The sequence below is a fragment of the Anarhichas minor genome, unplaced genomic scaffold, assembly GCF_050575085.1.
Source record: "Anarhichas minor isolate MPS153535 unplaced genomic scaffold, ASM5057508v1 ptg000010l, whole genome shotgun sequence".
In the NCBI taxonomy this organism is placed as follows: domain Eukaryota; kingdom Metazoa; phylum Chordata; class Actinopteri; order Perciformes; family Anarhichadidae; genus Anarhichas; species Anarhichas minor.
Genome location: NW_027466456.1, coordinates 8,984,351 through 8,998,278, shown reverse-complemented (window position 1 = coordinate 8,998,278; position 13,928 = coordinate 8,984,351). Strand labels below are relative to the sequence as shown.

Here is a 13,928-nt window from a genome sequence, read left to right as displayed (position 1 = left end):
GCAGATGGAGCGTTCTCATTTGTGTATACTGCCACTGGTGACCCATTGGGAAATGCTTCCTTTATTGAATCGAGGACCATCAAACGCTTCATTGGAGCAGAGAAGGAAGTCTGGGCTATACCCAATGTGTCAAGAGTCAATTTCTTTTGATAATTTGTAATGGAAACTTTGGAAATAATATAGACCAAAGGAAAAGTTGACAATCACATAGCAAATCCATTCTGAGAGGTCTTAGGGAAAAAAAATTACTCGCATCCTTTTCACGTTTGATATCTTCTGAAATGTTATCACTAATAAGGCTGAGTAATGAGGTCTAAAGAGCTTGCAGCCGCTAAAAGGCACTGTGACTCCTACCAGGGACTGCACTATGTCAATTCTCCTCAGGAATGACTCATAGGATCAGTCCACCGCTAATCAAATAAAACACATTTAAAGAGTAGTCAGCTCAATATTAATTTGCACACTTTAAACTGTAAGATTCCATTCTATATCATTTCTTAATTTAGTGTCGGTTTGGAGGATGTTTTCTTCCAGATTATGTTTAGTTGAAAGTCTTGATTTGTCCTTGATAATCTTAAAACGTATTGTAATTTAAGGCTCAAATCTACCAGTGACCATTTGTTAAGGACAACATTTACTGTTTGATGGTCATCACAGCCATTTCATTACCAGAAGATAAGTCCTTGGTTTTTGTGTGACCTAAAAAAAAGCACTCCCGCTTCTCTCTCACACAAATACACACACGCCTGGCCCCAGGGCTATCCGATATTAGACAGTGAGATGACATTGGGTGCTTGTGCGAGTGCAGTCAGCCGACATGTGCAGATGATATGAAGTCAATAATGCATTATGAAAAAAAGGGGATTTATGACCTTGATGAGCCCCCATAGAGCTTAATTAGGCCTTAAGGTTGATTTACATACAAGTGTACATGGAATTTGACGAGGCTGTGTTTTCCTGCTGGTGCAGTGCATTATCATTTTGTCTGGCGGCAACACTTGATGCCTTGTATTTGTCCAAATTATTTCGGATTAGAATGAAGAAAACATAAACCTTTGTTGGCTAGCCGTCTTTGCTGTTGTCCATGTTTTGTTTTTTAACGCAGTAAAATAATTAAGTTTTAAGCTACAGGATCACATTTCTTTTCTGTGCAGTGATGGCATTTCCTGTACAGGCTTATGTGTCTACATGTGCTGGTTGAGGATGCGGAATAGAGTTCATGCAAAAAGAGTCTCTGACGGGGTAAATTTCTGCTTAAATAAGCCCACTTTAACACCAAAAAAATAAAATAAAAAAGAAATCGTGGTCCTTTTTCAAGGCGTCTATTCAGAGAGAAATGACAAGATCTTTTTCAGAGTCGTGTACCTATATCAAAGATGCTCCTGATAGCCCCCCTGCTGTTGCTATGGAAGTAGCGGAGATGTAAATGAACTGGAGTGAATTGGATGGTGGTGAATACCAATGAGGTTGGATTGCTCGTTCTCCTGCTGCTCTTTGCCTCCTCTTCTTTTTCCAATATGTCTCACTGTTTCTGTCTCCCTCTCTCTGTGAAAGTAGGTTTCAATGACCTAACATTAACTAGTATTCCACATATTTTGACACTACATAATGTGATATGGGATCTTCTTTTTTATGTTTTTTTTAATAGCCTATGATAAATTATTCTTGAAATATAATTTTTTTAACGCAAGACCACCATTGCTTTGTGCAAATTTTTTATTTGGATGTTTTTATTTGCAGTTGGATGGATGAAATAAGAACAGGAAAATCAATTCCCCCCCTACAGAATAACTTTGGGTTCTCACTTATCATCTCTGATATACATATGAGGTAATCGGTGGCACATAAGTCATAGTTTCAACATCAGTTGTCAAAGAGTTTAATAACCTACAGATGTTAATGCGCTGAATTACAGAGGAGAAAAAACCTCTACATAACTGACTGTCGTCTGCTGTTAGCCATGCCCAAGAAATGATGTCAGCTTCCAACAGACAAAGTGGGGGGGAAAAAATAGAAACATAGTCTTGAGTTAAAGTTAATGTTTAGAAATTGAAAAGAACAAAATCTGTCAAAGCAGTAGTGTAATTCTTTTCCAGAAAGGCCACACAAAGTCAGCAGTCTACCTCGTAGCCTGCTGTTTGCAAGATATATGCAATATTTTCTTTCTTCTCCTCCTCTGTGTGGACCTGACTTCTTAAGAATACATGCTGTTGTAAAGGATATCTCTGGATTATAGAATCAGCACTGTTGGAAGAGTCTCGACTTAAAGGTCTCTTTCCCTTCACAGACCTCCTTTGCTTGTGCCATAGAGAGGAGGGGCCGAAACGATGGGGTGGCGGCTAGACTCAAGCTGCGTTTCCTGTGGCTCCAAGCTAATGCTATAGGCCACACTTTTCTTTCACCCCAAATCCCCCCAGCAAGCGACCTTGTCTGCTCAGGAGTGCAGAATAATGGCGGGCCGAGCAGAAATGCTAGCTCATTTACAAGCAGCTGTTTAGCTCTCATCAGAACAGCGAGGAGAATCAAAGGGCTGCGTTAACGGTAGATGACAAGCATCAGGAGCGTCCACCGTCACATTTCTCATTGGCTCTCGACAGAAGAATTATCTGGTTTCACATCAAAATAATCTGGAGACCTCTTTTGTGCTCTGGCCACAATGATGGCAGCGTGAGTGGCTGAATAGGCCTTTTGATCAGCCTCTGCTTTGCCCCTGGACTAACTCTGGAAGCGTGTTTAACTCAAGTTACAAAGGGTCATTTTAATATGAAAACCATTTCCTAGAGGCGAGAGAGTCCTGATGAAAAGCAGAATAGTTCCTATGTCATTAATGCTGCATAATCAGCGCTGGGCAATAGTGGAATACTTTTATACAACTGAGAAATTCTCAAGTTTGTTGCCCTGATTAAACATACAACTGTTTCAGATGCTGCATTTCAGCTGTGTATAATTTACATGTTCTTTGATGTCTGTAGTCTGTTTTGTCCCTTTTGGGTTTGATCACGGTAATGTCCAGCTTCACGGGACTACATGGGATAAGGTCTCTACATGGCCGATGAAGATCCTAATGACTCCTCGTTTGTGTGAAATAGGAAGACATTTTGTTCATTACCTCTGCTTCAGTGACACTCATATCCTACCAGATGGTCACTTTCCAATTGATTTGGCTCATCTGTGTGGAAAAAAAAAAATTAATTAAAACATTGGAGCGCCAGAGAGCAGGGGCATAATGGGTCCACTTTATATACGGGAGGTTCTCGCAGTCCTACAGCTGCAGACTCTGTATGGGCCTAATCTTATTGCAAAGGTTACACATGGTAGTAAATACCAGTCTGGGAAGCTTTAAATAGAGCTTCCTCATTGGTGTAATAAAGTGCTATCACCCATGGAAATAGAGGCCCTGTGCACCAATCAATGTCAATTACTAGCATGTGATAACAGCATGTACAATAAGCACTTGTCAAAAGGTTGAGTGATCATGTGCTTTAAAGAAACCAAACAGCTGTTTTTTTTAGTGGACAAAACCAAAACTGGCTTTAGTACAAATTTCAACATGTTGGTTGTTAATCATGCCAGTATTTTATTTTTTTTTTTCTTAAAACGTCATTTCAGTCTGTGGGTGGAGAGGAAAAAAAAATCTGGTTTTGTGCTTTTTCTTCTATTGTGCAATGCAACTGATCATTGCTCAGCTCAACGCTACGCTACACAGCTGTAGAGGAATTCAAATGCTTTTCTAGTGGTGGTGGTAGTGGGTGGGATGGGTGACCAGAATGCCTGATTAGTGTCAGCATGACCGTGATAAGGATCCGACCAGTAATGTCTCTGCTGCACCATGTTGCCATGGTCACACGATTGAGTTGTTCACATCGTATTTGATTGACTATGCCTTGATCCTTTGCTCCCCGGTGCTTAATTAGTGCATAGAATGTCCTCATTTGTGATTGATAAGCACCTCTCTTTCCAGCCCTTGTCATTGGATACATATTCCCAGAGTGAAAGTACATCACAGCTTGTGTGAAATAACATCTCATATTTCGAGGAGTTATATCTGAAGTGTGTGCTACCTGTGAAGAGGCGGGTGCTGAGTTTCCCTTTGAATCTGTGTTTGCACCCATGCACCAGTGGTGTGTTCTGTGTGGCGCCATTTTGTTTGCTCAGCAGCCTTTACCCGATAGTCAAAATCTCAGACGTTACTGTTACCTTATGGAAAGTAAATCATTTTCATATGCATTCCCTGATTGGCTATGCTAATGACCCCATGAGAAAAACAAGGATTACTTTTCTGACTCATTTGAATAATATTATTATTTATTTGAGTGAGATAGTAAGCATTGGATTTTGCTTATGTTTGATTCACTGCGATCACATTATTCTGTCGTAATTGCAATGCATTGAACATGAGCGATGGTGTTTTGGTGTTTTCATAATATGCAAACTGAGAAGAGAATTTATTTGAGTCACAAAACAATTATAGCGGGAGCAGATTTTTGATTTGTCATTGATGTAGTGCTACATTTTTTCTTTTTCTTTAGCCTCTCATAACCAAGGGATATTTCTGTATATGAATATTTTAATTGAATATATATTCCTCTATATCACACCACCACAGCGTGGAGACATTTTCTGAGGAATCTCCAAAATGTAATCAAATAATTAACCAAAACGTTAGAGAAGACACCCAAGCATTTCTGATTTAATTGTAGACATTGTAGACACATCGTAGACTTGCCTCTATTGTTTGCTGCACTGGGTTGTCCCTGTATAGATTTGTCTGTCACTCATCTCCCCATGTACCGAAAATACCACCCGACACCAGAGTGAAAAGTAGTTCAGCCACGGGCCTAATCAATGGAGAGAGGCTTTTGGAGGTTGTTTACGAGCATGCTTTTGGTCCGTGATGCACAAACCCAGCTGGCAAATAAAGTATACTTAAGAGGACGGCAATTTTGTTTGATTTCCAGAGATTTGAACACGAAAATGCAGCGTTATTACAGGGCCTGTTATCAGCATGGTTGAGAAGTTCCTTAGTGCATTTCAGTTCCCACAGTACTCTTGAGCACACATCTATCTCCTCATTGCTCCAGTCCCTGTTTTCCTACTTAAGCAGAGAGTCTGCATCAGTTCTAAATCATAAAACCAGAAGCTGAGACTGTAAAGGCTCTGCCGATTTAAGTGTTATAACAGTGTTCCTGAGACACGGCGCATCAGTGGTTTTGGCTGCGGATTTGGAGATCAAACTCAAGAGGTCTTGCACATGGCAAAAGAACCAGTTCACTTGCAGCCACAAAATAGGCCAGCACAATGTAATACATCCCACCCAGCCATATGTAACTGCTGCCCAAGTCATCCAATGCGAAGTCTATTTGACCTCTGAAGTGAGATGAACTAAGATTCAGTTGATTATATATATATATAATCTGAATCCTAGTTGACATTGTACAAAATGTAATGTGGCATTGACTGGTGTTTTACGTTGTTTTTTATAGTTGCTACACATTATATTGCTGACTTTTGATGGAGCTATGCTGAAGTGCATTGACATGACCTCGAGATTGGCTGCCAATCCTGTTCCTAACATGCAGTGTTTTCATTTTTCCCCACTTGGGCTTTTTTCTCTCGAGCCAACATCTCTGATAAATTGTTCATCACCTTAAGCGTTTATTTTTGACTCCAGAGAGAAAAGGGGCAGCAGAAATGAAATATGGCTGAAACCTATCATATCTGAAAGCCTTTACTTTTCCATGCCTATTGGTCACATGAGAAAGTTTGCTGTCAAAAGGAGCAAGTAGTGGGAAAAAAAAGATCCTTTCCCTGATGATTGTATGCTCCCAAACAAATAAAGTCTTACAGAGGTTAGATAGGCAAGCTGCCCTCCTCCATACAGATATATCCTTTGTTTACCCGAAGGAAAAAGAAGGATGATCACCTGATTGGTGCACAAACGGGAGGATCAGGCAATAAAAACTGACATTTATCTTCCTTTGTAAAACCACAGTAGTATTTCCTGGAAGGGGACACAATATAGAATGCTAATCTCCTGTCATTATAGCATTGCATTTAATCAGACTAAGATAATCATATTTTTAGCTAACTAATGAAGCGTCCAATAGGGTAAAATGAAGCAGGCTAATTTAGCAGAGCTGAACTCTGTGGCTTTAAGAAAACCGTTGCCACACAAAGAATATCTCTCAGGATGACTCATGAAAAGAACAAGTGCTTTGTAACTATAAACAACTGCACATATGGATCGGTCCCACGTTACCAGGTGCCAAACAAATAAGTGCATGAGAAGTAGTAACAGCTCTTTTTTTCCTTCTTCTTTTACTTCTTTATCCTGTGACTGTGAACTAATACTCATTAGGGAAGTAGAGGCTTTGGAAACACTAACAACAGGCATCAACCAAGTTGCAGGTAGCAACAGCATTATTTAAAAGGCTCAGAGAGGTGACAGAGTCTGCACTGCACAGAAGGGGGCTTTAGTTATTATTCGGTGCTGCTACTGGTTTAGTCAAAGTCCACAGAGGGGCAGCTGGCAATCTTTTTAAGCTCTATGCCGCTCTCCTATAATACTTGACATGTCACAGCCTTAGGAAGCTGCTCCGACCAAAAATATCCCATGTTTGGATTGCTATAGTTTATGTATAGTTCACTTTTAGTTTCAGTATGACTTTTTGGCTTTATTCTCAATTGTGGAGCAGAAAGCCACTATAATGATTCATTGACTGTGTCCTACCCCCACACCCTCACTGACGCACACACACACACACACACACACTATTATTTCCAGTGTGTCCAGATAGCCCGCCCTTCGATTGTCAGCACTGCAAAGTGGATTCAATTACACTCATGTTGTACAAATGCTTGTTGTACTTTTTCATTTTAGGTAGAAGAAAAGAGCTTGGCAAGTAAAGCACACGTCTCCAGTGGTAGACTGTGATGGCTTTGTGTTCCCGTCCTCACACATGAAACAGAACAGTAGTATGACAAAGAAAAACATGTGAAAATACTTTGAAAATGCTCTCAAAAATGTAATATTTTATTCTAATATTATTAATTCAAATGAATTCTTAATTGATTTTGTATCATTAGTGTTGTGTCAGTGTGCTTACTGTACATAGATGGCCTTAAGGGGTTACAATGCTCCAGACGTTTTAGCCGACTAACTCGATTTTAATGACAATTATTGATTTTCTCCAGGACCAGTCAGGCATGGGGATGACATACTAACACCATTAGCTCGCTGGTGCGGTTGAGATCTGAAATGTTCACTCAATATTCTGATGTATGTCAGGCTAGTAGTCCAATCCAAGGTTCCCTATCTACATATCAGCGTGATTCATCTTGCTAAACAGTTGCAGCCTTTTGAATGAAAAGGAATGAACATGCACAAAATGCTGCTTTTATGTATATCCAGGACATCCAGCTCTGATATTCTGTGTCTTCTGCCTTTCATGCCGCCTTCGTCTGTGTCAGCGCAACTAAGCATCTCCTTTCGATTTGTACTAATAGAACATTTCTCTCTCTCTCTCTCTCTCTCCCTCTCTCTTCTTCCTCAGGGTTTAGTCGAGCTGCCCTGCCATTTGGCTTAGTGCGGAGAGAGCTGTCTTGCGAGGGTTACCCCATCGATCTGCGGTGTCCCGGAAGTGATGTCATAATGATCGAAAGTGCCAACTATGGCCGAACGGATGACAAGATCTGTGACGCCGACCCTTTCCAGATGGAGAACGTCAACTGCTATCTTCCAGATGCCTACAAGATCATGTCACAAAGGTAAAACTGCAGACATACCGTATCTGTGCAGCATAACACAAATTCTCACAAAATGAGGTATCTGCCAAAGTTACAGGGCCCTTAGAAAATAATTGCCAGATCTCAATAGGTACGGTCGCCTAGTTGCCTTGAGCAACCAGATTTGGACCGCTGTCAACCATTTCATTTTGTCTGGTTGTCCCCGTTGACTTCCATTTTTCTTGCGCTCGAAAAAAACTTCTCTGTATCCCTTTGCCTTGGAGTAAAATCTTCCGCCATGGAGAAAAACACGGCTGCCGTCAGATTGATTTACTCCATCGAATGGAGCAAAAGTGAATGTAAGTGTGGAGTTGAATGCCTGTCAGCATCAATAAACCTATAAGACATTAATGTTAGCATCTAAGACAGCTGAACCTGGACAAAAGAGAATTAGAAACTTGGGAGGTGAAGCAGGGCTGACACATAGAAGAGATTAAAAACAGAAATCGGAGTCAGGAGACCACACTAATAAGCTCACAATAGACACCAAATTCACATTTCAAAAATATGAACATAACAAATTAACCTTTCAACAACATTCATAAAAACAAAGTCTTTTCTGATTGGACATGACTGACGAACTGCAGATCTGATCCGGCTTGCGGGGGGGTAATTATTCTGTCTATTGTAATTTACTCTGTTGAATACATTACCTCGCAAATGTGCTTTCTAGATTAAGTATGCTAACACCAGTCTATCACTGTTAGCTTTGGTTTGCCTTATTAGTGAAGCTGAGCCACTTGCTCTTAGCGAAAACCATTTAATGTGTACCTGTGTGTGGGGTGGCACAGTATTGTGTGTGTGTGTGTGTGTGTGTGTGTGAGAGAGAGAGTGTGTGTAATACAAAATATTGAGAGGAAAACAAGCTTTTGCTACGTAAAAAATATGTTTTATTTGGAATTAAATGAATATGTTGTCAATCCAATTATAAACAATTATAATCCTGCAACCATCTTCTCAACTTTGGCCACCTAAATCTGATGGCTGTTTGCCAGCACCACAAACTTCCCCTCTGGCTCTTGATTTAAAAGGTTGACTCATTGCGGTGATGATGAAAGAACAGTTGGCAATCTACTATAGCCTTTATTGATTATATATCAAACACTGAGGAAAACATTTTAGGCATTGTCTAAAAAATGTATTTTAATGAACATCAAATATTTGGATTGCAGATTATTTGCCTTCATCTGGCAATTTAGTCCAAAATGTGCTTCATTCTGAGCATTTCTCTGTGGTTAGAAATAACTAAGTACACTAACTCCAATACCGCTGATAGGGGATACATTTTTACTCTACTACGACTCAGTAACAAGTATTCTAGTTTTTCCACACTACAATTATTTATCGTTATTCATATATCCTTTTTACATATATAGCATATGATTAATGATTAAACCACCCAGCAGGGTATAAAATAGTAAAAACGTGCTCCAGCTTTACCAACTACAACATTAAAGTACTCACAGTGCTTACATGTTGATGCATAAATCATAATATGTAATGATAAAAAGTAATCATTCTTGTAAAAATAAATCGGCATAAAAACTACTTTTATATTTGATACTTAAAGTTCATTATGTTGATAAAACTTCTGCATGTTGACTCAACTTAAATGTTAACTATTGATACTTGTAATTGAATACTTTTATAAGGTTGTATTGCTACTTTTACTTAAGTAAGTGATCTGAATACTTCTTCCACCCTTGGCATTTCCTGAACGTTATGATACTGCTCTTCTGTATCGGCTCTTTGGTAAATCATGTTGGTCAGGTTAAGGGCAGGCTCTTGGCAGGCCCGACTTACAGATTGATCACCGACAACAGGGCTGTCCCACATTTTAAAGCCACTGTCTCTGTAGCTATCACTCATGTGCAAAGAAGGATGATTTATTGTGGAAAACATACCCACGGAGTTGCATGGACGTGCGCAGCAGGGTTCCACTGGTAACACCGTATACATGAGACCAGTTGTCACATAGGGATGCCATCCGAGCCAAAGTGCACGGGATGGAATGACATATGAGTGCCACAGAGAGAGAGAAATTGGACGGTATGAGACCGTCAGCAACTCTGGCAAGCTGCCTTGGGAAATAAAAAAAAAATAAATGAAATAAAACAGTGGAGCGCTTGTATTCAGGGGGTTTATTGTCAAGCCCTATTTGATGAAGTCAGATAGCTGACTCATGTTGTCTGTCTTGAAAAGCTGCAGCCTGCCTGCTCCCCGCTTGTGGCCCCGTGTATTACGCATGCCCTCAGCCTCACTCGAACAAAAACAGTCCACTGAAGCACAAATACTGACCCAGCAGGAGCAACCTGACAACAAATCCCAAACAGTCTGGTAGAAAGATGTTATTTTAAATGTGTTTTTAGCATTTCAATGTCACTGCTGTGCTATTGTACTGGGAGCAAAGAGAGGAATATGTGTGTTCGAAGAAAGTGTTGTGTGATACAAACGGTCTCTGTCAGGTGCGTGGGTTCAAAAATCCCACCAAAAAAAAAAAATCCCACTGATACCACGGGAAGAAATTCAAAAGACATCAACTGCTGTAAAAAAGTGAGTGGCATATATTTACATAAAGTGCCATACATAGATTATTTCTTTGTCAGTGTGAACGTCTTGTGAGATATATCGCCATGAAAAGTGTGAGAGCAGATTTATGTTATTTATGTTAATATACGTGAAATGAAGCCAGTTTTGGTCTATATCATAAAAGCAGTGTTTGCGTCATCAGTGCAGAAACTTAAAACAGTCTACTGTCATGACAATAGATTCAAGGACAGCTTGACAAATGCCCAAGATTGCATATGGGACTAATTAGTGATTTTAGTATCTCTTGTCTATTTATTTACAGAAATCAACTAAAATAAGAAGCAAATGTAATGCCTCTGCTGCCAAAAATAATTATCCTCAAACAAGAAATGTGGTGATTTTTTTTTTTAGTATTCTGCCTATTTGGAATGCAATGTTTGTTTCAAGGTCTGAGCCCTTTGCTTCTCCACAAGTCAAAACTCTGGTCGGCTCTCCGGCTCCCGCTGAGGCTAACCCAGCTGAAATGTTCCATATGTGGGGCAACGCACTGTACACACACACACTGGGTATGGAAAAAAAATAGTATTTCCAACTGTACAGTCTCCATCAAGAAAAGATTGAAGAGCCAAAATTATTTGTTGCCATAATTACCCTGGCCTACAAATTTAAGTGTGTGGGAAAAATCACATTAGCACTTGTGTGGAAAACTGTGTTCACTTTTTAAACATCCGAAATTAATGCGGTCCTGAAGTGTGGCGAATTGGATTGAGGCATCACTGAGTTTGATAGATACTGTTGGCACTCCGAGTTGTTTTTATATCTGGCTGGCATATTATATTCATGAGCACAATGATTTTATGAAAATAGCCCTAGGACGGTTGTGGCTCAATTAGAACATTCAGCTGCAAGCAATTAGTCGACTCAAGTGGGTGATAATCTGTGCAGGAATTTTTCACGTGGACACCTCCCCAGCAGATGTGAAACTGCATGGCAGGACAGTTTAAAATAATTAATTCATTGATAATAATATTCAGCGAGGTGATTTTTTTTTTTATGTTCTCCTTTTCAGGATTTTAGTTCTTAATAATTACATTTCCTCATCTGCACTGATGATAATGATCGCCGCCGCAACACATTCCTGCCACACAACTTCTAGATTAAAACTGTAATTTAAATGTATTGTTTTGTAATACATTCAGTTGTGCATGCACTAACCATCTGGCGCTTACTTACTATTTAAATCTAGTAGCTCGAGGAGTAGTAGAGATGACAATGACACATCTTGACTACTCATCGTCACAAAAAGAACATATTAAGATATAGAGTGTGAATAAGTGGCTTACATCCATTGATTTCTCCCTGACTAATGAGCTTCATCTGAAGTATTCGATAACAAGGTCATTGATTACAGTAACATGACATGGCTGGGCCCTGCCGTGCCTGTGGATCATGGGGTTTTCCAAGGAGCATATCATCGACAAGAATGATCAAAGCTGATAGCTCTCTAGCAGACAATGTGAAATTCATTTGTGGGATTAGAGGACAGCTAGTTAGTTCATCATTATCATTAAAACGATCATTACCATTCACCATTGGGCATTTGAAGGCTTCTATCTCGTAATGATATCCTCAGCTTGAACGTGACAGGTTTTTTACAGACATTATTAAATTAATAGGGTTGTTAACAACTGACTTGTAATGTTGAAATGAGCCAGTAATATTAGCATGCAATTGTCAATAAACGTGAGGCACTTCTGGAGAGTAAACGATGCCGCTTACACTATTTATATCGGTGACAGGACTGCTTTGCGAGGCTCTCCGAGGAGCTCCATTGCTGCCGCCTGACAGCACACCGCCTTGTTCTTCCTCTCTGTTAGTGTTTATTTAAAGTGCAGCAGATTAAGATTTCATAAAGATCTGGATTAAGTTTGGGGTGTGCACAAGTTCATGAGCCATGAAACTGCTCTCTGCCCAAGACTATATTGGCACACATGTTATATCACATTATACTGTTGACTACGACAACAGGGTTGGGCAGTATGAGAGTATATACTACGTAACAGTTAAAACTACTTTGTTCCATACCGTTTTTTACCGTCTTAATGTTTCAGACCAATGTTGGCAAAGTCGGTGTGCCGGACTAATTTATGATCAAATTAGATTTTTATTGAATTGTTTGCGTCAATGTGATTCGTATTCGGCCAAAACAAACAAGTCTTTTTGGTTATTTTATCATTAAACACATTTTAGTCTTCAGACAATTTACTAAATAATGAACAATATTTCAATATTAAACCGTACATGTACTATGACATTTTTTTGCCATATGGCCCACCTCTATTTGACTATATATTAATATTAATAGTGTTAATATTGTCTGTGAGTTGCAATCTTTTTCCACCAATGTTTTTAAATGATGCCCTTCAAAAAGGAACAATCTGTAAATATGAATCTGTCATGGTACATGTTTGATGACTCTTACATCGAAAATCACTACAAAATGTCCCCGACAGCATTGCATTCTGCTTTTGTTTACAAAAGTCACATACAGTGTCTGTAAAATGTATTACGATTTTATTGTTTGAAATTATGAATTAAAGTAGATGTCACTTGGATTTTTTTTGTTTTTTTAATTATCAAAATATATTTGAGCGAAAACACATTACAAATTGTTCTGAACTGATTACAGTTATGAAATGGAAAACGAGTGTTTTTAAATAAGCATTCACCCCTTATCACTGTTTAATAGATGCACCTTTAGCAGCAGCTACTGTCTTGGGTCTCCGTCAGCTTGGCTCATCTGTTCACTGCACTTCTTCCCCATTCTTCTTTGTTAAACTGCTCAAGCTCCGTCGGGTTGCACACAGGGATCATCGGGTCCAGTCACAAGTACTTGATCTGGACTGTGGCTCGGCCACTCCAGAACATTAACGTTGTTTCTTAAGCCATTCCTGTGTAGCTTTGGCTTCATGCGTGGGTGTGCTAAAATTGCATTCTGCCGTCTTATAAAGGTCACATTTAGACCTGCAGAATGGCACAATAGCATTTCCACTGACTTTAGCGGCGTGGCAATATACCTCGGCTGGTTTAAAAATCAATAGGCAAGATGGACGGATGAGAGTCGCACAAACTTCCCTCCCGAGTCTGTAAGAGCCTGGAATCCCCCCGTTGAGCACCATTGGCAGCTCCAGTAAATATAGCATAAACACAAGCATATGACAGTAATTACAAGTTCCTGGGATGTCTTACCCGGATATTGGGTCAGACCTCAAGTTGAAAGCGGGATGCTAATGGTTAATTTCTAACAACCTATTTCCTGAAACATTATTGGGCCACCCCCTTAGAAAATGCTCTAAATATACTGATATTGGAGGTGATTATACATCAAGCTGGTGCGCTTGTGTGTTTGTTTTGTGTACTGTTTGCAACAGTGTTTCTTTCGCTGCCATTTTGTGGCCCTGGAAATGATTTAATTTTTCAACGGCCTGTCTGCTATAAGCAGGCTTGCCTTTTGAGAGAGATGTCTGCCTTGATAATTGTGCCATGAACCTCATCAGCATTTCAGATGAAATGGAGCTAGACGGGTCACTTTGAGTTTAAGAGACGCTAATTTG

At 39.7% G+C, this 13,928-nt stretch overlaps 1 protein-coding gene across 1 annotated transcript in view; it reads left to right on the top strand.

Moving 5' to 3' along the window:
* adgrl2a (adhesion G protein-coupled receptor L2a) overlaps positions 1-13,928 on the top strand; it is a 92,247-nt gene that overhangs the window by 31,589 nt on the left and 46,730 nt on the right. Inside the window, exon 3 of the mRNA XM_076088071.1 lies at positions 7,554-7,767. Coding sequence (XP_075944186.1) covers positions 7,554-7,767 — 214 coding nt within the window. The remainder of the gene's footprint in view (positions 1-7,553; positions 7,768-13,928) is intronic.